The following is a 26,123-nucleotide window of genomic DNA, read 5'->3' on the forward strand; positions in this document are numbered from 1 at the left end:
TCCCAATGTGGACATTTAGGTTAAATGAACACACTTCATACAAAAACATTTTTAGTGTTCTCATTAGCTTTAGGATAAATTCCAAAGGGCGAGATTGCTAGGCTAAAGGATGAGAAAATTAAAATATTTAATACATTTTTTTAGGTTTATTTATTTTTAGTAATCTCTACACCCAAGGTGGCACTGGAACTCAGGACCCTGAGATCAAAAGTCCCACACTGCTCCAACTAAGCCAGCCAGGTGTGCCAAAAATTTTGCCTAATTGTCAGAAAGTTATGAGATTACATTCTCACCAACATTGTGTGAGAAGGCTTATTATCTCACATGTGGATATAACTAACTTGTGTATTATGTTGACTTGTATTTCTTACTTTTACATATCTTCATATTCCACCAGCCACACACAGATCCTGCCAGAAGAGAAATAAAATACTATTACTTCCTTCCTTGGTTATTATGTATACTGTGACTGTGCTTTAAATTCTCTGCAGGAATTTGAGATGGGATTTCATACTGCTGTAACCTCTGAATTAAGGGGACAGGCCTGGCTGGAGGATGGTGACCCATGTGCAAAAACAAGTAAAACCAAACCAAAACAAAACCCCCAAACAGGGCTCCCACTGCGCTTAATTTCTTTCTACCGGGCAAGAGGTTCTAAATTTTAAATAATGTGACTTTTCGGCTGCCAAACGCGCATCTACCAACCAGTTTATCCTACACCCAGCGTCGCGAGTGTGACCAACAACTCTTAAAGCGTGAACTAGAAGGCTGCTCAGCTGAGGGTTGAGGCAGATAAGTTTTTTTTTCCCCTTTTGCAAAAGGAAAAGGCCTGATGGGGGGGAAAAAAGTGGTACTATTATTTTTAAATTTTCCAAGGCTAGGGCGGCCGACTTTTACCTTTAAGTCTTGGGAGACCAAGGTAACAAATGCGGAGGGCACAAACGCAGCCGCTCCGCTTCCGGTCTCTAGCAAATCGGAGAAAGGACGCATGCGTAGTGCACGCTCCTGGGTCGTACACCTCCTATGAAAGCGTTCTGCGCAGGTGCGGATGCAGGTTGCAGCGGCGCCTAGGCCTCAGCTGATGCCGTCGTTCCGCCGCCCTTCCCCCCCACCTCCGAATCCGCGGCGCGCCGGCGCTTGTAGGCCTGTAGTTCCAGCCCCAGCGATCGGGACTGCAGACCCCGTGACCCTGTCCTCCGGGCTGTGCGCGCCGGAGCAGCTCGGGACTGCGCAGCGCCCCGCGTGTCGGTGAGCGACCCCGGACGCGCAGCCCCTCGGTTCCTTTTTCGGAGTGGAGCTGAGCGGTGGCGCCCTGGTAAGAGCCGAAAGGGACGGAGAGGTAGAGGAGGAGAGGCCGCAGGGGAGCCGGGCCAGCCCGGGGACCGAGGAGACGCTCAGGGTTGGGCGATGGCGGTGTTGTGGCACCTCATACAGGGCCCAGCCTCCCGTCTAGGGGGCTCCAGGCTTTGGCCCAAGCCCGGAGCATAGGGTTGATTACAGGCCCCCACACCTTCTGTGGCCAGCTGGCCCCTGGTTTTGCTGTTCTTGAGTTTTCTTGCATGGTTGCCTTGATCTTAACTTTTAACCTTTCCAGAGTAGGCTGTGTGCCTACTGAGTTTTGTTTATGTAGCTTATGAAAGATGCGGGCTTCCTTCGTTATCGCAGAAGATAATGACCCGTTTTGAAGTGATGTACTTTTTTTTAAATCTCTCCTTGCTGTCTTAGATCCATGTTGGGTTTTCAGTAAGAGATTGTGATAAAAACATTGAATACAGGGAAGAGAAGGGGGCGTAGCACTTCTTCATAAACAAACGAGTGAGTCTCCAGGAATAAAAGTGGCTAAATATTTCTTCACTGTGAGGAAAATCCAGTAGGGAGGGTGGGATACGAAGTACCTGCCACAAGTCTGGTGCTTGTCATTTAGCCTTGCTGAAACAAACACCTGTCAGAGGCCGACTCATCAAGACAACTGTTAGATACAGACAGAAAACAGGACCAGACTGAGAGCCACTTGATCTTGATCCTGCCTTCTGTGCCTACCCTCACCCCCCACCGAAGCATTCTAGTGGGATGCACTTTACACTCTACACTCCTTGTTAACTGAGATCCCAGAAAGGATGCTTATGTGGCCACACTACTGAGGCCCCCAGCCCCTGTTCAACTGATATTGCTCATAGGGCAGTGTGTGGGGACAGTGATGTTAATTCACCCCTGAACGACCTGTGACTGGCAAATGTTGGTTTGGCTTGGATTTAATGTCATTAGACAAACCAAGAGAAGGTAGTGCATTTGTGGAAGTTACAGAATCATTTGTTTTTAAGTTTTTAAACTCACATGGACAGTGTGTATGTAGATTTTTTAATAGTAAAATTGTGAAAATAAGCATCTTCATTCTACACTTTTATATTTGTCTACTAGTTGTATGATTTTTTTCTATTCTGCTGTATACACACTATGTTTGAATGATCCCAACACTTGGATGGCATGCCAGCGTTAAAAAGTGAACTTTTCTTCATACTATAGTGTGAGTTGAATTATTGTCAGTTTTCCTTACTCAAATCACTGAGAATTTTTTTTTAATTTTTTGAAGATTTCATTTATTAAAATAAATAGCATGAGCGCACAAGTAGGGGGAGTAGGAGGCTCCCTGCGGAGCAAGGAGCCTGATGTCAGACTTGATCCCAGGACCCTGGGATCATGACCTGAGCCGAAGGCAGGCGCTTAACCAACTGAGCCACGCAGGCGTCCCTCAACGAGAATTTTTAAAAGAAATGCTTATCTCTTTGTATGAATGTCTATAATAATCCATTTTTAGGAACTGATAAAAGATACATGGTCAAATTTAGGAAGAGAAGAAATTTATTTTTAAATTCTGCTTTCCCTCTTTATTAATTTTCCCACAGACTGTCAGCAGATTGGATTATGACTTTTAAGTTCCTTTTCATCCTTAAAATTTATGACTCAACTGCAGTACTATTTCATTACCCACCTGCAGAGGTTATTTTGGTATAGGTATGGTATATGTGTAGGTACTACTACTACTTATTCTTACTTGGTTTTAAATTTATATTAAATATAAATTTAAATTTTACCCATGTTATTTTTGATACTATCATACTAGAATTTTTAAATGTTCTAAATTTTACTGCTTTGTATTGGTGAATTATATTAAATCTCTTGGAATATTAATTTCATAATTTTAACTCTGCCAACTGTTGAATGAAAAAAATGTGCAGGGTTTGGTTTTTGAATTGTTTTTGTTGTAAATGTTTAAATGTTAAGGCTAGAAATGTGAGAATGAGAAGGATTGTGGATTTTATTTATCACAGAGGGGCATGAATTTTAACAGGCTGAAACATACTACTTTGAACTTGTAACCAGGGCTTAGGACTCCAAGGGAACCTGGCTCCAGGAGTCAGAAACAGACCAGGGTCAGCCACTCACCACTGACAAAATCCAAACGCGGAGGAGAGGAGTGGTGGCGAAACAAGAAAGGAATTTATTTCAGTGATGCCACCATGGAGAAGACAGGGAGCTGAGGTCTCAGAAAAACTGTTTCCAAAGTGCGGAAAATACTTCTGAGTTTATATAAGGAAAATGTGGGACAAAGGTGGATGGATACACTCAAGTGGGCAGTAAAGGTCAGATCCACCATTGTCTTGGCATCAGTCCTGCTGACCCCTTATTGCTTGAGGGGCTCGTTCTCTTCCCTTCACAGGATGCTTTGCCCTCAGGGTCTTTTGCCTGAGTTAAGAGATAGGCTAGAAAGAATTCAATTAGAAAGTACTGACTGAGGTCTAACTGGAGGTAGTTGAAGTCTTCTTTCAAACTTACCTGGTGATACATATAATAGGTAATCATAATCTGCCTAAACCAACTTTAGCCTTTAGCACTAACTGGTTTAAATATAGAATAAAACAAAAAATATTGTAAGAAAAGTGAAGCCCATTTTATTTTCAGAGAACCCTAAGAAAGTGTAGACTTCTGTCAAATTTTAATGTTTGAAAGTCCATTCTCATCACAAGTCTGATACATAATTTTATAATATTTTGTTAGAAAAGCACTTTGGACCCTTGGCTCCCTTGTTTCAGACATTACTTTGATTAAATATAATTCTAATCAAAAAGTAATTTGACTGTTCCTTGAAGTTTGCTCTATATATTAGATTGGTATAAAAATCCTGTAATGTTCTTGAGTATACTTTTTTCCTTAAGTTTACCTAAGACTTTTCTTTTTCTTTAGACATGGGAAAGTCTTTTTCTCATTTGCCTTTGCATTCAAATAAAGAAGATGCTTATGATGGAGTCACATCAACTGAAAACATGAGGAATGGACTGGTTAATAATGAAGTCCATAATGAAGATGGAAGAGGTGGAGACGTCTCTCAGTTTCCCTATGTGGAATTTACAGGAAGAGATAGTGTCACTTGTCCCACTTGTCAAGGAACAGGAAGAATTCCTAGGGGTATGTGTTACACAGTAATTCCAGGCATTCACACAAATAATATAAAACCCATAGATCTAAGCACAACCTTCTGTGTTTTAAAAGTCTTTTAGAATTAAAGTTAAAACTATGTATCAGTTATCTTCAGTTAAAGAGACAAAGAAGTAAATATAAACTTAAAAAAAAATGTTAATGTTCCTAGAGCAGTAATGAAAACCACCAGTCTTCCTCTAGTATTTTCTTTCCCACCTGCAATAGCAGATATGCACAATATCTTGACTGAAATTTTTTAGACCTGTTTGGCATCAATAGAGGTCATAATCACATGTTCATCATTGGGAACAATTTAAGTAATTTGGTGACCTAATACTTTCAATTCATTATCTAAAGAATAGTAAGAAGCTAGTCATTAGTTAATTCTTAAGAGGAACTACATGAAGACGGATTGTAAATGAAGATGGGCCATAGGGGGAAAAATCAGTTTGTGGCATATCATAGGGAGATTTAGAAGAGAATAATCTTAATGTGCTGTTTGTAGGCTACACAAACTTCAGTAGAAGTGGAAACAATAGAAATAATAAAAATACTTTGTGCTATTCTCATTTTCTGCTTGGTTGAAGTTGGTAGATAACCCTGGAGAAACCTTGAGGGAAGGACAAAGTGACAATAGAAGATAAGACCAGTTTATACCAGTTTCTAAGAAATGCCTTGGTTTGGGGAAGTTGATCTATGAGTTGGCCTTTGAATGTGATCGTTTTATCTTTTCAGGGATACGCAGCTATTAGAGAATGAAAGGATTTTTGTAAGTGAAGGGATTAGTGCAGGCTCAGAGGGGGGAAAAAAGGACTATTTTAGCAATCTGGATATGTTTTTGTGATATAGCCAATAGGCTTTTCTTGGGAGTCTAGAAGTGGATTGTGGTTAGTAGGAAATCACAGTGACTCCGAAGGTATTTTTGTCTGAACAGCTGGAAGAATGGAGTAGCACTTTATTAGGATGGAGAAAAGAAGGCTTGACTGTGTATGTCCAGGGAGAAATCAGGAGCTCTATTTTAGAGATATAAGTCTTGGGGTGCATATTTGGCATCTAAGTGGATATGTTTAATAGGTAGTTACAATAAGTGTCTCGAATTGAAGTGCAAGCTCTTAGCTGGAGTCATCAGAATATAGGTGGTATTTAAAGCTGAGTTGGATGAGAGCACCAAGCTTATCAGTGTGAATAGAAAAAAAAAAAACAACACACCCTAGTGTTGAACCCTGGTGCACTGTGACATTCCAAAGTCATTGATATGAGAAAGATTTAGCAAAGACAGTGAAAAAGCAGCTAGAGTAGAAGGAGGAAATTCTAGTCTCTGGTGTCCTGGAAATAAATGTAGAAAGTGTACCAAGTAGGAGAGAGTAAGGACCTGTTAGATGCTACCGACAGATCAGGTAATGTGAGGACTGAGAACTGACCATTGGATTTGGTGATGTACATGGAGACCACTGGAGACCTTTAAAAGAAAGCTTGGCAGGTTGCATAAGCATGTATAGCATGTACAGGGTGGGATCAAGAGAGCATAGTATGAGTGAAGTTATATAGTGAGGAAATAGGTTTTTTGAGGAGTTTTAACTGTATATTTAAGGAAGAAAGAAGGTAGGTGGAGGGGGCTGTGAGGTCAGGAAAGGGATTTTTTTTTTTTAAGATGGAGTGAATAATATGTATGCTGATGAGAATAATCCATAGAGAAAAAAACAACAGATAATGTAGGAGATGGGGGAATTCTTAGATGTAGGGCACAAGTGCAGGGGGCTGTTCTTAGAGAGGAGAATCTGCAGTTTTATGCTTTGTAATAGGGAAGTAGAGTATATGGACACAGAAACAGGTGGGTGGATGTGGTAGTGGGAGCTTATGGAAATTCTTTTCTGTTTGCCACATCATGAGCTAAGAGTGAGGACAGGGAAGGAGCTATTGGGGATTTGAAGTGAGAGTTGAAGTTATAAAATTGTGATTTTGGAGACTTAGATTGAGTGTGTGAACTAGGGAATATTGTATGATGGTTGACATAATTAAAGGCCACTTGAGTTTAGTGATCTAAACGAGGCCAGTGAGCATAGTTGCATGTTTTTCTGTATCCACATTTAGCTGTATGGATATCAGCATAGTAGCTAAAAGGTTGCTTTTAAGCAGGATTGTAGTTTAGTCAAATGAATACCGCCAACCAAGACAGGATACATGTACATACAGAGAGACATATACATAACATATTGTGGGTGTTGGGAGGTAGTGTAAATGAGGGGAGAGTTGTAGAAGGGGCAGGGAGGAATAATGGAAGCATTATAGGAAGCTTTAAAAGAGAATTTGACTGTAGTGCTTTAAGAGTTAATACAAAAAACCAAGTTCTGATAAGATTGACAAATTGGTTTATTAAAGATCTATTTATCCATTAAAGTTATGGGTATAGCCCAACCCAAGAAATAAAGGATTGATTTTAAATTGACTTACTGCAGATAGTGTGTGGCCTGAGTGAGTTGTGGAAGCCTCATTTTGTATGGGCTCTTGAAGCATTAGACTTGTTATGTGTTGATTTTGGTTTTCAAGGAGTATAGTGTAGAGGATTTCAGGACAGAAAGGTAGCAATATTTCTTCTGCTCTTACCCAGATAACCAAGTGAGAATCTAAACAGAAAACATGCAGTTGAAAATAGTCTTGGTAAATTCAGATCCTCTGAAAACTGAGACTTTTTAGATCTTTTTCAGTAAAGAGATTACTCTTTCTCATTGTATTATTTGTATTCATAGCTAGACATCAAGCTATGAAAAATACGTTATTTGTTTTGGAACTCAGCGTCTACTAGGTAATTTTTGGAGATTTTGAGCAATTTACCAGAGGAATGAGATGAGAGCCAGATGGTATTCTGGTCCTTCTAAACGAGACTTTGATAGAAAGCCACGATATTTTAAGTGATTATGTTAATAAAATCCTAAACCTGTTTTTATTTTTAGGGCAAGAAAACCAGCTGGTGGCATTGATTCCATACAGTGATCAGAGATTAAGGCCAAGAAGGACGTAAGTGATGATAAGAAAAATGGCAAAATTTTTTGGTATTTTTTTGCTTTTCAGATTACATATAATTACTCTAGTAAACTCTGTTAAAATGATAAAAGTTATCGGGTTGTTAAATCATGCCATTGATGCTTCGTGTCATTTAAAAAAAGAAAAAGGATTTCTGATTGGGGTAAGGTCCTCAAAGCAGCATAGTACCTGAATCTTCTCAAATCTATTTACTAAAACAGAGAAACCTAGAATAGCAGTAGGAAACAGAAGCATTTTCATCAAAAATGGGTGTTAAGGTTCTCCTACTCACCCCAGAATAAAAATGGAGCAAGGATCAAAACATGTTAGCAGCTGTGTGGATTTGTGAAGGGAAACAAAAAGAATTGTTTAAGGTCCTGAGAGCCCTGATACACAAATCAAATGCTCTGCTACCCCAAAAGAAGAGGATCCCACTCAGAGCACTTCCAGCAAATATTTCTGGATAACCTGTCAAAATGGGAGGCCTCTTGGTGTGCTGTACCTTGGAGAGAGCACAGAAAAGGTCACAGAGATCCACTACGGGGCCTTAAGATCAGAAGGAACTAGACCATTGGATCCCTCAAAGACCTTAGGAATACTCACCAGAAACTCTTGTTGTAAAAGGACAGACATCTCCTAAGGAAAAGCCTGCTGGGGATTGAATCCATTTTGTATAGGGAAAGAATAGGGAAAAGGGAAGAAAAGGTTCAAAAACTAGAGAGAGAATCTCACAACTATATAAGTATATATACATATAGGCCATCTTAAAAAAAAAAAAAATTTTGTATTACAATAGAAGGTGGAGTTTTGAGCAGTGAAGCTAGGCAGGCCACCCTGGCTTATCCTCATCCCCTAAAATGCAAGCTTCTATTAAAAGTACAAAAACATCTCATTTAAACATGAGCAAGAAAAAAGTATTGCAATGAAGCATCATACAAAGACAGTGAAAAAGTGAACTGAAAATGCTAATAGAAGAATATCAGAAACATGAAAACTGTAACGATATTATAAATGTTGTAAAGAAATTAAAACTGTAGAAGCTATGAAAGAACTGCAGGAGTCAGAAATTGAAAACCTCAGAAATGAGATGACCAAACAACATGAGGACATGAAAAGAGACTATGAACTCCTGAATTAGAAAAAACTAATATCAGAAATGAAGACAAGACTGGAAGAACAAGTGCAAATAGATACCATGGAAAGTATGGCAAAGGAAATAGAAGTTACAAAGGAGGAAATGAAAACACACACAAATTAATGAAAAGTGAGATAAACACAAGCAAAGAAAATTGAACACCTATGTAATTTTGAAGCCCCTGAAGGAAAATCAAAGGAATCAAATGGAACAAATACTAAACATTCAGTTCAAGAACACTTCCCTGAGGTAAAACAGGACAGAAACCTACATATTGAAAAGACATGCCATGATCTTAAAACATTCTACGTATCCTAGTGAAATTACTGGACTTTGAAAGTAAAGAAAAAAAAACAAACAGGAAAACCCTTTGAAAAACCCCAGGCAGAAGGATCAATTAATTTAAAAGGGACAGAAAATCAGATTGGCATGCTTCTTGACCACAGTGCTCCATACAAGTAACCAGTAGAACAGCATATTTAAATATTCATAGAAAGAAAAGGATTTGAAAAAAGTTGATCTGACCCTTTATTATTAAATATGTAGTAGATGGTTATGAATATTCAAGAAATTAGGATGAAATTCTAGGATGAAAAAACTTTAATATTTTATTTATTTATTTGACAGAGAGACAGAAAGAGAGGGAACACAAGCAGGGGGAGTTGGAGAGGGAGTAGCAGGCTTCCCACTGGGCAGGGAGCCCAATGCGGGGCTCGATCCCAGGACCCTGGGATCATGACTTGAACCGAAGGCAGACCCTTAACGACTGAGCCACCCAGGCGCCCCTGAAAAAACTTTTCTACGTGTAATTCAGAATCCAGTGAGGACAGAAAAGATTAATTTGACAAGGCCTAGATTAACTTTTACAAGGTGAAAACAAGACCTTAATTGAAGCCAGAATATAAATGGCAAACTGGGAAGTGATGTCTGCACATTATTATCACAGATATTATGAACGACTAGTCCACAAGAAAGAAATACAGATGCCCTTTAAACATGTGAGATGTTCAGTCTTGCTCATAAGAGAAAAACAGATTAAAACAACATTGAAATACCATTTCTTATCTATCAGATTAGCCAGAACTCCAAATTTTGACAGTGAATTTGTTGGCAGTACTATGTGAAAAGAGCACACTCATGCCTTGTTAGTGTGAAGTTAGTGAAGGGGTATTTGGCGTTATCTAGAAAAATTACATATACATTTACCCTTTGGCTCAGGAATTCTACTTTGAAAATTTTATTCCAAGGATGATTGTCAAATATAGTAAGTGGCTTTTGTGTAAGTTATTCACTGTGCCAGTGTCTGTAATCGCAAAGGACTAGAAATAATGTAAACGGCCAGTGATAAGGTTCTGGTAGAGTAAGTTACACTACATGTCTACGATGATAAAATGGAACGAGGAAGAACTCTGTATTTTACTACAGTTGATATCCAGAGTACATTTTTATCTGAAAACACACACATGCATACAGAGGAGAGAGACAGTGGATTGATAAACCAAAGACTAATAAAATGATTACTCAGAGTTTGGGAGGGACTTGGAAGAGGGAATAGGTAAGTAACTGAGATGTCTTACAAACAATATTTATATTGTTTGGGCTTTAGAAGTACATTTTTTTAAAATAGAACTTAAAAGATGAAATCAGAAGTAAAAAGAAAAAACAATTCCTGAAAGTTGAAACAAACTGAAACAAATGATTCTAATGATTCCAACTGTATATCCAGTTGGTGGCATAACCACAGATAAAAGAATCACTTTACATGACTTGAAAATATTTCATTTTGACTGTCAGTGTCTAGTAAGATGTGTTCTAAATGACAAAGACAACTACAACAAAAGTTTAAACTGCACTCAATAGCTGCATTGTTCAGAGTAATATTAGTATGATTTTGAAACTTACATGAAAAGCAGATAAATATATACTCATGCCATTAGGGAATAAGATTCTTAGCATAAAAACAAAGGGATAAAAGTACAAAATCAAATTTTATTTTTTACTTCCAACCAAGATGGAATCATCACAGGGACTAGATTTATTCTTCTGTCTAAAACAACTAAAAAACTGGACAGATAAACAATATTTTTAGGTAGTGGACATCAGGCAGTACAGGACAGTGATATCTGAGAAAAGGAAAACAAATGAGGTAAGCCCTATAATTGTACCACCTTATTGTCCAGGAAAAGATATCAGACCACAGCACAATGGAAAGAACCCAGGCAGAGCTTAGCAGTCCCCCTAAACTAAGGAGATACATGGTACTGAGAATCTAGGAGGCCAAGACCAGAGTTAGTAGGGCAGAGTACCAGAGGGTAGAGAGCTACACTGGGTACTCCTTGAGTATTTAGCTGAGTACTGATCAGTGTATATGTGTGAGGAAAGTACCTGAGGCTGAAGGAAGAACCTTGCCAAACAGAACAGAGGGAACAGTCCTCAGCCCACTTACGGCCAGGGATAGTTTCTACCAATCACTGTGGAAAATCTCATAATCCATAGGGAATTGTGTGGAGAGTACTCAGATTATTTCCCAAGTAACAGAATAAATTAGCCGTCGATTAAAAGCTGCAGTGCGCATGCTTAACAAAACCTAAAAGCAAACCTCGAAAGGTTCAAATTTTTTTTCAAGAAACTCAACTGTATCCCAATACAAAGCTCAAGAATATATGTAGGGATACTAAAATATCCAGCACTCAACATGGTAAAATAATGTCTGATATCCAGTTAAAAATTACCAAGCATGGAGGGACACCTGGGTGGCTCAGATGTTTTAAGTGTCTGCCTTCGGCTCAGGTCACTATCTCCAGGTGCTGGGATCGAGCCCCATGTCGGGCCCCCAGCTCAGCGGGAAGTCTGCTTCTCGCTCCGCCTCTGCCTCTCCATCTGCTTGTGTTCGGTCACTCTCTCTCTCAAATGAATAAAAAAAAAAAATTACCAAGCATGGAAAGAGGATGAAAAATATAGCCTATAATGAGGAGAAAGATCACTTATAGAAACAGACCAATAAATGACATAGATGAAAGCATTAGACAAGGATAGTTAAAATAGTTATCTTAACTCTATCCCATAATTTCAAGAAGGTAGAGCTTAAGGATAGACATGGAAGATATTTTAAAAAGATCCAAGTAGCATGTTTAGGGATGAAAACTAAACATCTCAGATGAAAACTACATGGGATGAGATTAACAGCAGATTAGACACTTCAGAAGAAAAGAGGAATTAATTTGAAGACATAGCCATAGTATCCAAAATGAAATACGAAGAGAAAAAAGATTGAAAAAAAAATGAACAGGCCATCAGTAATATGGGGACAAATTCAGGTGGCCTCTAAATACGTAATTGAAGGCCCTGAAAAAGGTGGGGGGCGGGAACAAAATAAATTTTCCATATTTTACGAAATACTATGGAAGGCACCTAGGTGTTCAGTCACTGTTAGGGCCTGGGGATACAGCTTTAACAAAGGTATCTTTGGTAAAAGGGAATTACGATTTTGTAGAGGAGACAGACAAGCAAGTGATTACAATATCTCTCTCTTACCTGTTAGAGGTATTTTCCAGAGTGCTATGAGAGCAGAGTAGTATCTATCGGAATTATTTTATGGAATTAAGGAAGGTTCCAAAGAAGATGAAACATTAGCTGAATCTTAGAAAAGTAGAAAACAGAAAGTGGAAGTGGGCAGTTCAGACAGGGAATAGCATGTGCAAGGACATGCTGGCAGTCAGTGTATGCCTCAGATGCACAGTGCTGTTGGAAGGGGTAGAGATGAAGCTTGAGAAAATATTAAGGTCCAGATCTTGACACCGTTAATAAGCAAAGAAATCTGAAAACTATAGGAAGCCCTTTAAGAATTTTTGGGACTTTCAGATATGCAATGAAAAAACAATAAAGTTTTAGTAAAATTACAATATTTTATAAACAACTGATTATTTGTAGATTGGGGGAGTTGTGATGAGGTAGTTAGGAAATTATATTTACTGATTGTTTTTGTCTACAAGCTTTAGTTGTATCATTCAGTCCTCAAAACCTGCAGATTTTAAAGTGGAGGAAAAAAAGTAAATTGCCTAAAAGTGTTATAAGCAGGAAATGGCAGAAGTAGAAATGTAATTTAACTCCAAATAAGCCACATAACCTTTATAAGTAGTGTAGCTCCTGGAATTTGGTTACTGTCCCTAGAATCATAAGAAGAATTATTATTGGTGAATTTTGTAGTAGAGATCTATATTCTTCAGTGAACTAGCCAATTTTTCAATTGATAGGAAATACTGTGTGAAAAATTATTATTCATTTATAAAATGAATCTTATATATCATAAGATTCGATATAATTGTTAATGGCCGTAATCTTGGGGTACAGAGTAAATTTAGAACATTGATCATATATTAACAACTGGAGCTGATTTATAGTCCCTAAGCCCTACATAAATCACGGTGGACTCACCTGGCTGTTAAGTAATTAAAATAAAAACACTAAAATAATAAAATCAACAAAATTCAGATTTTTTTAATCTGATTTTTGAACTCTTTTTTTTTTTTAATACCTTTTTAGGTGTTTTGGTATATGGTAGATATATAAACATGTGCTTAAACTATATAGTATGTAATCCGGTAGTGATCACCACCCTACTCAGGTTGGGAAGAAATCTAGTGAGTGAGTGGTACTTCTCTTTGTTCACTCAAGACAACAGTATGGGCCTAGTAGTAGTGATGTAGTGAATCTTTGTTTTATTTTGTTTTTTAATAAACTGTTTTGTTCTCATTTCTTAGACAATATACTCAAACATGTATGAAACATTTTCAAGAGTCACTTGAAAATAGCGCTGTGGGGCATGCAAAGCTTATATCTATTAAGGAATTTGGGAGTTGGTGGGGAAGAGAGAATGGAAGAAAGGATAAAATGAGAATTTTTTAAATGACTAGAGCATAAGGAAAAGATAAGTGACATGTAAGACCTAGAAAGAAAGAAACAGAGGTGCTGTGGGCTTTAAGTTGAGAGTTATTTGTTGGAAAAACCAGGAAAATTGTATTTTGAAACCCTAATTTTGAGGGTAAACTTGAAGATAGAGGCAATTTTTATCTCTGGAGATTGGAAATAAAGAGCAAGAGATAGAAGAGATATATTTCAAGGGGAGTTAGAAGAGTAGCAAAGGCGTGGAAAGTTGTTTTTTCTTGTCTTATATCTGCATACTACCCCTTTCCTGATTTCAAAGAAACAGTTTAACAACATCATCAAAGCGGAGTTGATTAATGTAAACACTGTTTTAAAAACTGAGTACATAAGTACTTTGGGATGAGAGATTTAGTCTTGGTGTGGCTTGATGAGGCATGTGGTTATGTCATTATGTTTTTAAGGGCTTCACAGGTTCTGATGAGCAGTCACTTTAGGGAATTATAAAATGGCAAAACCCACATGTGAAAATTCTGCTTTAGTGAATTCAGAAGGGAGAGAAGGGAGTCTTGAAATCCAGTTTTTATAAAGTTCCCCAGCTTAGTTAATTCTAGTGCACAGCTTGGTTTAAGAAACACTGTAGTAAATGTTCTGCAATAACCCTGAAGTCCCAGACTCCAAAAAGATACATACAGCTTTTAAGGAGAACATTTTAACACCTAATAGACCAGACCCAACCCTACTAAATACTTTTATAATGTAAAAGGTTGGTAAAATTATACATCTTTTCCTGCTAGCGTATTGGGGAAAAATTCAAGTTGAAAATATCTTCTCAGTGTTTCATTATGTAATTTTTGATGCACATGTATTTCAATACTCCATTTTTCTTTTCAGAAAGCTGTATGTGATGGCTTCTGTGTTTGTCTGTCTGCTCCTTTCTGGATTGGCTGTGTTTTTCCTTTTCCCTCGCTCTATTGACGTGAAATACATTGGCGTAAAATCCGCATACGTCAGTTATGATGTTCAAAAGCGTACAGTATATTTAAATATCACGGTAAGTACAAATTTACATTAAAAATATTTGACTACATTCCTTTATGATACTAAGTACACCTTTGTCCCTCTGAGAGAATATTAAATGTGGCCCTGGTCAGTTTGCTTTCTGTATGTCTGCTATTGATCTTCTCTATCGTTTTCTGGTTCTGCTGATAATGGCAATAATAAGTACTGGCATAAAAAAAAAAAAACACATTTACAATCTGTTTACTTTCAACATTTGACTCCAACTAATTCCTAGCAAAGTGCAAAAATAGTTGATTCTATAAATGTGATAGATATACCATTTTCTTTTCCTTGTATTTGGTGAAATAAATTTTTTGCCATTTTAACAGACTTCCTTTATGGTGTTTAAAGTACAAGTGACTGTTTGATTTCTCTTATAAATTAGTATGTGGGAAAATATCTGCAGTGTTTTCCTGGACAGTCTTTTTTAAAAGTATTCTACAGCCTTCCCACTCCTGAAAACAACAGACAAACCCTCAGAGAAGGTCTGCCTGTTTACATGTTAACATTTGTTTGAAAAGAAGCATGGTTTGCAAACCACTGAATTATCAAAAAGGAAAATGTGTATTGGTCATGCTATTAGCAATTATGTATGGTTTCAGGCCTCAGGGTGCATCTGTGTGGCAGTGGTTTGTTTGGAAGAGTGATACTGGATTTTAGTTGGTTTTCCTTGCGGGGGTGGTTCATATGCTTGAGGTGGAAATACAGATAGCTAGTTGTAGTTGAGGGGAGAGGCTTGGAGGGACAGGAGGGTAGGGAAATGGCATGTTAAAGTGGAATTACTCACTAATTACAGGAAAAAAGGAACTCCCATGGGTCCATTTATTCTCATTGCTTACCACCAAAAGTTGTTAATCTAAGGGCTTTAAAAAAAAAAAAAAAACTACAGAAAAAATGTGCATAAAACAACACAATGCTAATTGTAAATCAATTTCATATGACTGGAGAATTATTGAGTATTTTCTCACTTTAACAGCCATCTGGAATGAGGAATGTATTTTTCTTTTTGAATAGTGTTTAAAACAGTGGCCAGATTTTTTTCTGGCCAATCTCCAAAACTTGTTTTAGTATCAAATATTATAAATGTATAATAAAAAATAAAAGTCATGTGATGTTCCCTTTTAAATATCAGTTTATTTAAATGTAAATATCATGTTTTATTTTCAGTAATTACTCAGGAATTCCCACTTTTTGGGATACTAACACTTAACTGAGAAAGACTGAACAATAAATAAGAAACAGCATTATTATATAAGATAAACATGTTTATTAAGTTTGACTGGATAATTGTGAGATAAGAGGTTGAGCTTTCCTTGGGTTCTCTATCAGTATTTTGAAAAATGGAATTATAAGATATTTCTTTTGTTTCTTAAATTGAGTAATATGCATTAGTACTATTTACTCTTTTAGTAACATTTGTCTTTGTCTTTCTGCTTCTGAATATATTAAATTATCATTATACATTTGAAAAATACTGTGAAGTATATTTTTACTTCTACCTGGGACCTATAACGTATACATATATTTGCTGATAATGCATATATACATTTGTATACACACACATTGATAAATGTAGTAAAATATTTTCATATGTACATAAGGGATACACGTGTGTAAGTGTATACACATGTACATTTTACCTTAAGTGAGATCTCATTACATTTTCCCATATTAAGTGCCCTCATGTAGTCTTGTATATGGCTGTATTACGATTTACTCAACCATTTCTTAATAGATGTTTAATTTTACTATTACAAGTATTCAGAAAACATCTTTACTTATATTTTGTTTCCATTTCAGGTTATTTCTATAGGATAGATTCCTAAACAGAAATTTGCTAACTAAAGATCACACATCATTTAAAGCCTTTGATAAAAAAATCATCATTACTTAAAAGCTTATGATTGTGGGCTCTTGACTTACAAATTAAGTGGATTCTCACTGCTCTCAGCAACAAAATGTCTGTGATAGTACTAAAATTTCTGTCTTATTTTTCTTGTCTGTCTTAATGTTAATCTTTGTTATCTTTCTAATCCTTGGTACATCTTTTTCTAATTCTTACAAGTATGTTTTCATCCAGTTTTGCATCATTGATCTCTTTAATACTCTGATGAAAGCTATGGGCACTTCAGAGAAAGACACATACCAATGTTATTTTGCATGTACAAAAGATTCCAAGATTCTTCTGAATCCCATTCTTTGGCCTGTATTGAAGGTCCATTGACATCAAATTAACAATCCCTTTCCTATAGTATCTAGAAATTAAATTGACATGGGTATTAAGAGCTAAGTAGATGAAAATTTTTATGTATTTAGATAAAGGCTATTTTTACTACATTATGGAATTTTAAAAATTCTCTAACTATAAATTAATGCATAAATGTGAACATAAAATCACTGATTGCTGACATTTTTTTATCCTTTTTTACTGAGACTGTTTTCTCTCTTCTTTCCATTTACCCTATAGTTGCATTTTTCCATCTTTCTTCATATTCATATTAATTTATAAGTTCCCATGTTTAGCTTTTCTTAATATTTATTTTCAAAAGAATACTATTTTGTACATATTTAATGCATCTTGGTTTTCTCACTTGTTAATACCTTGTAGAAATCTCCTAATTTTCTGGCTTAGAGTTAATCTGTTCTTTTTAAAGGGCTGCATAATATTCCATGTAATGATTTAATACTGTTCAGTCATTATTTTTGTAGATGGGCATTTGCTTTATTTTCAGTCTTTTTTTTTGTTTTTGCCACTACTGTCATTAGCATCCCAATGTTATTTCTTTAGAATAAAATGCTCAAGTAGGATTGCTAGGTCACAGGAGATATACATTATTTTTATATTAATGGATATTGCTAGAACCCTATCAGAATGGCTGGAAGGCTTCACATGTTTTCCAGGAATGTAAAAATAGACCCTTTTGCTCATATTCCTGCCAGGAATAGAATTTGTTGCTTTCTATAAGTTTTACTAGTTTAATGAATATAAAGCAATATTCCTTTTGTACTAAAATGAACTTTTCCCCAACTACAAATGAACTTGAGAATTTTTGAGTGTTTCTTGGTTATATATATATATTTTTTTTAAGACTTTATCTTTTTCTTCTCAATTTGTAAGGACTCTTTGTATAGATGGTAACCATTGCAGTCTGCCTTACGAGTATTTTAAGATTTATCATTTAGTTCCTATTGATTTTGTTTCATGGTGACTGCTTCACATGTTTTATGCATTATCTGTTGTTTCTTGATTTAACATTTTTTTCTTCATGGGCCGCTTTCTAAAATAATATGAGATAATCATGAATTGGAATTACAGAAGTTGCCCCAGCTATTAAGTATAGAAACGATGTAGCTCCATTTCTTTCCAACAGACTTGAATCTATCCCTTTCTTCTCCACAGTGACCCAGTGGAAATCACTACTTACACATAAGTTAAAATAACCAATTTCTTTGGTTATCTTTGTATTTAATAGAATGGGAAGTAACTTACTTCACAGACATCTATAAACATTTAGCAAAAATTTAGATGAAATTTAAAAATTATTTTTACAGAACTTTTACTAAGACCACAAATACATTTTCTAACATTGATATTTCTATATTCCTATAATGTACATTTTCTGGGCCTATTTTTTTTAATTCTGTGTTTATTATCAGCATATTATATACATAGTACTCCTCATAAAGCCAAATAATCAGTTCATTTAATGTCCTATGTTACTTTTGGCAATTCTTTTCTTCCTCCTAATAACTGAATCATGGCCACAGCTGAAGTCTTTTTTTTGAAGTCATTTTTTAAAATTAATTTTGAATACATATTTGTTATGCTTATACATTTTCTGTCTTCTTTCTTTTGCAGAACACACTAAATATAACAAACAATAACTATTATTCTGTTGAAGTTGAAAACATCACTGCACAAGTTCAGTTTTCAAAAACAGTTATCGGAAAGGCACGCTTAAACAACATAACCAATATTGGCCCCCTGGATATGAAACAAGTAAGCTTCCATCATGAAATACTTTGGAGGAGTTCATGAGTCTTGACTTTGTCTACTGTATTAACTTGAGGGAGGGGGAGGATTTCCTCAGAAACTTGACCTTGACATGTGTCCCTTCCATGTATAAGAGAAAGTCTTAGAATCAACCTTGCAAAGGGAAAGATTTCTAAACTCTGAAATTGTGAAAGGTGTCTGAAATATTTGATGCTTTGATCATTTTTCCAGTTGGCTTATTTTCATTTTTGCCTTTCAGATTGATTATACAGTACCTACTATCATAGCAGAGGAAATGAGTTATATGTAGTAAGTTTTGATTTTTAATAATTTTTCTCATTAAATTATAAAGTATGAAGAATAAAGCATATGGGTATCTTTTGAAATACCTGCAATCTTAGCAGTCAAGAAACCACATTTGGAATACTTGTGGCCTCTCTCTGATCTTCTCTTTCTCTTCTCCCCTGTCAACATACATCATACTTATGTACATTATGTGTACCTATATACTTAATATTTGCTTTTTACTTATTTTTCAGAATAAAGATCAGATATACCATGTCACCTTTTATTTACTATGAGAACCATATTCTCATACATTTTAGTATGTGTTGACTTTTTAGTATAGGAAAACTAAAAGTGCTAGTAATTTATAATACTCTCTTATTGGTTTGAAGTTCTGAAGCTTTTCAGTTGGGTCTGATTATTGACTCTCGTTAAGTTAAAAAAAAGATACATTTTTATCATCATTTGATATCAGGCTAACAGAATTTCTGAGTAACTAACAGACTTTACTAAAATTTCAAAAGGTGAATAAAAAGTAATAATTTGTAGCCTATGTTAAACAACTTTACAACTGCTGTAGTAGGAAAGCACGTCTAGAATATCCTTACTTATATCTTCTTTTTTAGATTTATTTATTTATTTTAGAAAGAGAGACAGCGCATGCACAAGCTGGGGTGGGGGAAGAGGGAGAGGGAGACAAGCAGACTGCCCCCTGACCAGGGAGCCTGACTCTGGGCTCCATCCCAGGACCCTGAGATAATGACCTGAGCCAAAATCAAATAGGATGCTTAACCAGCTGAGCCACCTAGGTGCCCCACTTTATATCTTTATAGAATCTCTATTAGCTGTAACATGGGAAGAATCATAATTAAATTATTTTAAATTTGTAATATCATAGCTTGCATTTATTCACATTGTTTTTTCTTTTTAACAGTGATTTCTGTACACTGATATCCATCAAAGTGCATAACATAGTACTCATGATGCAGTAAGTATCAATCTTTTTTGAGATATTTCTTTGTTAAACTTTAGATTAGAACATTGGCTTAGAGCATACACAGCACCTTTACAAATACCAGTTCAGTTGGTTTTAAGCCCTACAAAAGTGCTATGAGTTAAGTAAATACCATTCCACTTTATGAATGAGGAAATGGGGAGCTCAGAGAAGCAGTGAAGGATGGCTACTCAGCGGTGAAATCTGGATCTTACAAGAATGCTGGAAAGTGGAAGGGGTTGGACTAGAGAGGAGAACAGAGCTCTCCTGAACAGAGCTCAGCATCCACTTTACAAAAGCAACATGAGATATAAATCTCACTTTACACTTTACAAAACTTTTTATATTTAACTGTTCAATGTTTCTCCCCATTTGAGTTTTAATGTTGTCGTTGTTTTCTTTTTTAGAGTTACTGTGACAACAACATACTTTGGGCACTCTGAACAGATATCCCAGGAGAGGTACCAATATGTTGATTGTGGAAGGAACACAACTTACCAGTTGGGGCAATCTGAGTATCTAAATGTACTTCAGCCACAACAGTAAAAACTAAAACAGATGCCACTGGAAAAGAAGAAATCCCTATTAAAATTTTCCTGAACTCTGAAGGATGAGGTACTTACTTCCTGATAGGAGATCTTAAATTGAACAAACCTAAAGTTTACACTTCATTTTAGGGGTACAGTTAAAAGTATGTGGACTTGTACATTATTGCAACATTCTACTCTGTGTTCATGATATCTGTACCAGGATCTTTTACTTGAATCTAAATTTGCCGATTGATTTTCTTCTCCCCCTCTCCCCAGAGGGGGACATTGAGACTTCCCATGTTGGACAGTAAATAATTATTTACAATTCAAGCTTCAGTCACTACTGGAAACATAATTTTGATGATGAACAGAATTTGAGAAACTTTATTTCTGAATGTTTTTATAGAATATTACTGAGAGCCTATTATTCATGACTTTTAAAAAATAACCTTTTTTTCTGTTTTATAAATTGCCATTGCTACATAGTAGTATTTCAAGATATTTTAGCTTTTAGCTAAAACATTTGTAGTTTTTCATTTGTTGAAATTCTACTCATTTGCATGTTTTTGTCGATCTTATTTCAAGCTAATGCTTGCATAACACTAGAAACCAAAATAATCTTTGCAAAATTCTGCACCTAAAATTTTTTAAAGCCCCGTTTCACATGTCTTTCCATATGAGTAAGTTTTGTGAAATTTTTGTGTGGTCTTCAAACATAGTTAATGTACAATACTGTAAATAAACTGTGCATGGCTTTTATACAGCTTTAATAAATGTCATAAAGTACAGATTCAAAATGAAGTAAGTTGCTCATAAAAATAAAATGGGAAAATGAAATTCAGAAACTTATAGAATATGAATATGGTTCCAGTTACATATGGGATTAGGCATAAAGTAGTTTTGAAATAAAGTATTTTGATGCTCCACTTTTTTTTAATGTTGCTTTTCAAATTAACAAGTTTTGGACACTTTTCACAACTCCTAGGTACCCGAGTCACTCCCGTCATCCATTTTATGCCTGTTTTAAGGAGGAAATCACGTCTTTGGTAGAAGTTATCCAAGAAATCTTGTCATTAAATAATGGTGGCTATATCAAAATAAAACCTATATTATCCTTTTTAAAAATTTAGTCACTTTGCACATCACATGGATACCATGCCTGTAACAGTTATATTTCAAAATTTTCCATTTTTTTGTTTGGATTTTATTTAAAATTGTTTCCAAGTGTAAATTATTGACTTTTTTCACTTTGCTTTATTTTTGTTTTATATTTTCAATACCATATATTTTCCATTCGGGCTTCTTGCCTTTTCACTTGACAAATTCTGATTACCTTGTAAATAAATTCCACTGAGGGTGGGGGCCGACTATGATACCAAATAAATAAATAAATAAATAATAAGTGGCGTAAGATTAATTTCTTTCTGTTCCCTCAAGACAGAAGTCAGGTTCCACCTCCCCCAAAGTGCCTAATTTAGGTCTGAAACATACTATTTATCAGTTGGACTCTCAGCTGTAACACACAAGCTTTGTTTAACTATTTGGAGCAAATGAAGCCTCTCTTCTGCCTTGAAACACTCAGGTGCCCCCTTAGCTTTCATATCATTTTCTCCACGTTTTCCTGAGTGAACAGTTTAAATGGGTGGAATGCACAAACTTTTTTTAACTGCTTGTCTTACCTCAATCCATTGCTAACTGATCCATCTTTGCTATTAAAGTCACCCCATCACATCTGTACAGACTCACTAGTCAAACCCAGTCTTAATGTGTTTTTTGATTACTCCCATTTTCCTTGAAACTGCATACTTCCCTCATATATTGATTCTATTTGTTATTTTTCAAATCATTCTCATTTTCCCTCATTCTCTGTCTTTTGACATCTTTTAATGAGTATTATCTGGATCCTCTTTTGCCTCAAAATTTCTAATCCTGTGACTTTAACAGTCATTTATTTTAGGCTTCCGAGTCTTTCTGTACACCTGACTGGTCACCTGTCTACCTGGAAATAAGAGTATTTCAGTGACTTTGTGTAAAATCATAAGATATTTGAAAAATTTTTATCATTCTGTTGTGTTCTCTCCTTGCCCTCATGTCCCATTTACTTCAAAATCACCATTTTTTCAAACTCATCCTTCAGATAATGCCTCCTCAGAAATCAATCCTGATTTATTTTTCTGTTCTGTATCTTTTAACCTTGGAAAAGTATGCAGTGTAAATTAAATGGATTTTTCTGTTGATTTGTGGTTCTGGTATCCTTTTAGAGTGCATGCATAGAGTCTGCTGAAGAGACAAAGTGAGGGAACATTTGCTTTTAGTGACTTAGTTTTCAATATTTTTTCTTCATGTTTTAAACTAAAAACTCTTTATTTTACCTACTTTCCATGAAATAAAGGTAGAAAAACCTAGAATTTAAAATACATGAAAACCAATAGTAGAGGAGAAGAGGATCACCTGTGACTGCTTTCAGAAACAAACATTGAAGTAACTTGCCAGAATAAGCCTGGAACAGAGCAGGCTGTAAATTAATAAAATTACCAAAACACATTCAGGTGAAACAGAATTATAGCTGTTAAACACACACACAGGGAAGAATGAAGAAGCATTGCCCAGGGAATTTTTTCTTATATAGTGATAGGGTAGATCTCGATACATTTTTTAAAACTGCTCTCAGATCTTCTTCAAAGGATACGGTAAAGATGTTATATTTTTTTCTGAAACTCTCAAGAATCATTTTCCCTTAAATTACCCTTGTAATAGACTGGTCATTGTAAGCAGATCCATACTGTATCACAGATGTCTGTTGATGTTCTGTGTATCAGACACTGTGCTCTTCTCTGGAGCTCTTTCATATATTTTAGAAGAGGAAGGAGAGGCATGGAGAAGTGAAGGGACTTGGGGAAGATCACATACTTAGTAAATAGTTTTATTGGGGCCAGATCTCGTTTTTCGGTTTGTGTATGTGCTCTGTCATTTAAAAAATAAATAAGTAAATAAAATAGAGTCCATTAGGAAGCCCTGTTGACTCAGGTTAGTATGATTAAAACTCAGAGAAAACACTCAGTTAATAGTGACAATCAAAATAATACAGATGGACTAAGATGTGGGTACCTTTAACTTGGTACCTGAAATATTCCTAATGAAAAATGAGCACTTGTACAATATTTTGGTATAGCATAATCGATAGCTGATTTCTTCTATTAAAATTTATACTCTTTGATCGTTCCAATAAAGGTATGGCTGATAGGTTGTCAAAGGAGGCTGTTTATAAATAGAGATTAATGTATTTGAGATTTGAAATAAGAACAGTGTGAAAATATTAGATACCAGCTAAATTGCTTGAAATTGCTAAATAACCATCTTTACTATAGTACATAACATGTAAATGACTGTGGTTTTATTTGTGAGCAGTTTTTCTGTGTTTTTGTTTCGGCCAGTGAGATCATTATTTTCTGTAAGAGTTCATGACAAAATAAAATTTAGATCTTCTGAATTGTAGTTTGGAATTGATCTATCCAGTACAGTGTTAACATGGAGGGAAAGTGATTGCCAAAACACAATGAAAGTATCATTATTGCAATATAATTCTGGGGGTGTTTTGTTGCAGGGCATGTCCCCACCTGTCTTCTATTACCAATTTTTAAAAAATTCTTAAATAATTCTTTATAATGATTCTATTTAAGGAAATAGTTTGTTAGGTGCTTGACCCCAAAGTAAGTCACTGTTAGTATAACTAATATTTGTTAATGTGTCAGATACTGTAGTAATCTCTTACGTGCATTATCTGATTATTATTCAGAAGAGCCCTCTAAAGTAGATACTGACAATGCCCCCCATTTTTTTATCTGAGGAGGTCCAGTTCTAGAGAAGAAATATGCATAAGCTTTGGAAGGGGCAGATTTGAGATTCAAAACATGTCTGATTGACTCAAACATCATTGCTCTTACAATTAGCGTATTTTCTTTCCAGCGTTTGAAAATGTTTTGTTTGTAAAATTTTATTAGTTGTTGCACTTGATATATAATATTTTGAGGCTTTTGATAGTATTTTCAAAAATACTATTAGGATACTTTATTTTGTAGATCTTTGGTATGATAAAAATGGTTTACCAGTGAATTTTAAAGTTTTTAAAATTCATACTTAATCTGTTATACAGTATTTTTCTTTTTAAAAGATACAAAATTTTAAATTTACAAATACACATCAGACTTCTTTGGTAAGCATTGTGAATTGAATTTCAGGGTATTAGGTTGCAAACCACGGTTACTTACCATAGTGTCATGATTTTTAGGTCATAATACTGGAAGCAGTAACTACTTGGCTCAAATACATCTAAGAATAATTTTTATTTCTCTTTTTTGTAAAATCAGATTTTAAATGAGATGTTTATCTGAGACTTAAGGAAAATATATGCTTAAGATGGGGTTAAAAGACTGTTAAACATTATTTCTTTAAAAAATTTATTTTTACATGAAAACAATATATTTGTGATGTGCTTCGATCAAAAATTTTACTTCTATATCCCAGATCTACTTACTTAAAAGTAAAAATTTTCACTTAGCTGAAATTTCTGATTAGAACTAATATTTGTGTATTTTTGTGCTTAGTGAGAATGTAAATTTCACAGTGGATTTTTGAAATTTATCCTTACTTTGGATAAAAGCCAGTGATATATTTATAAAATTACTATAGGGATGAAAATGGTAATTTCCATTTTTTAAAAAAAACTAGTGTGATTATGTTTGTAGTTCTTTTTACACATGTTTAGCACAGGCTCTAAATTAAAAATATATTGACCCTAAAAATACTCCACGAATTAATTTAACAAATATTTGGCAAGTTTTTCATAGCAAATAGCTCTTCTAGAAGGAAATTGTTGCCTTCTGTTTAATTACATTAATTGAAATGTGTTTAAGAGAAATGTTTTCAGCATATTTTGTATACTAAAAAACAAAAAGGATTAGTATTGGGCCAATGGCCAAGAGGTAATATTACTACCATGTAGATTATTACTGTTCAAATGATCCCACTTCCCCCAGAATTTTAGGAACTAGAAGTCTGGGAGATACTGTGTCAGCTGTGGTCAGGTGATTCTCAGTGCTGTAAGTACTGATCATCATTTAATTATTGTGTGAGATGGAACAAATGCAAAGTTGCAAAAGATGCATAATTTCATTATGTAATGGTTTGTTTTAGGTGTAAAACATCAGCAGGCTATTCCTTGTGTTTTGTTGTATATTTTCTTGTAGAACTAAAGTAAGATTTTGGAAAAGGATTTAAAATGCATACTTGATCTGATCGGTCACATATTTGAATGATGGCATTGATGGGTAGAGTCCAATCCATGATTTTAATTGTGGAATAAAGAATAATACAGAATGAAAGACCATGTTTGGGCACTTACTCTTTGCTAATCATGTGTTAGCCTCCATCATAACACACTAAATTTCCAAGTTGAGCAGTTCTGTAATTGTAATTATTGTTGCTGTTCATGTAACAAAACATGCTTATATTAGTAAAAGGAATAGAAATGCCCCCAAATGCTATTTTTTTAATTACTTGTAACTGTTGCTCTTGTAATTGTGTATGACAAAATAAAATTTGTAAACATTTTAGCATGAAAAATAAATTTGTATCAGTCAAGTATCTTGGTCTTACTTTCAGAATTCTCTAGACATAAACAAATCAGTGTAGATTTTGAAAGTTCTTTAGCCTAAAGCTCTCAAGTCCTTTCAGTTCTTACCTGAA

At 35.2% G+C, this 26,123-nt stretch overlaps 1 protein-coding gene across 1 annotated transcript; it reads left to right on the forward strand.

Annotated features, from left to right (window-relative positions):
- The first annotated feature begins 1,076 nt into the window (after nucleotides 1-1,076).
- Nucleotides 1,077-26,018, forward strand: TMEM106B (transmembrane protein 106B). Its single transcript, XM_028119671.2, has 8 exons — nucleotides 1,077-1,315; nucleotides 4,243-4,464; nucleotides 7,428-7,491; nucleotides 14,408-14,567; nucleotides 18,435-18,575; nucleotides 18,829-18,878; nucleotides 19,789-19,842; nucleotides 20,256-26,018. The coding sequence occupies exons 2-8, from the start codon at nucleotides 4,245-4,247 to the stop codon at nucleotides 20,392-20,394; spliced, it is 828 nt and encodes a 275-aa protein (XP_027975472.1). The 5' UTR covers nucleotides 1,077-1,315; nucleotides 4,243-4,244; the 3' UTR covers nucleotides 20,395-26,018.
- The last annotated feature ends 105 nt before the right edge of the window (nucleotides 26,019-26,123 follow it).

The sequence above is a fragment of the Eumetopias jubatus genome, unplaced genomic scaffold (assembly GCF_037043125.1).
Source record: "Eumetopias jubatus isolate StellerSeaLion01/CBP00866 unplaced genomic scaffold, mEumJub1_p1.0 scaffold_14, whole genome shotgun sequence".
NCBI lineage: Eukaryota > Metazoa > Chordata > Mammalia > Carnivora > Otariidae > Eumetopias > Eumetopias jubatus.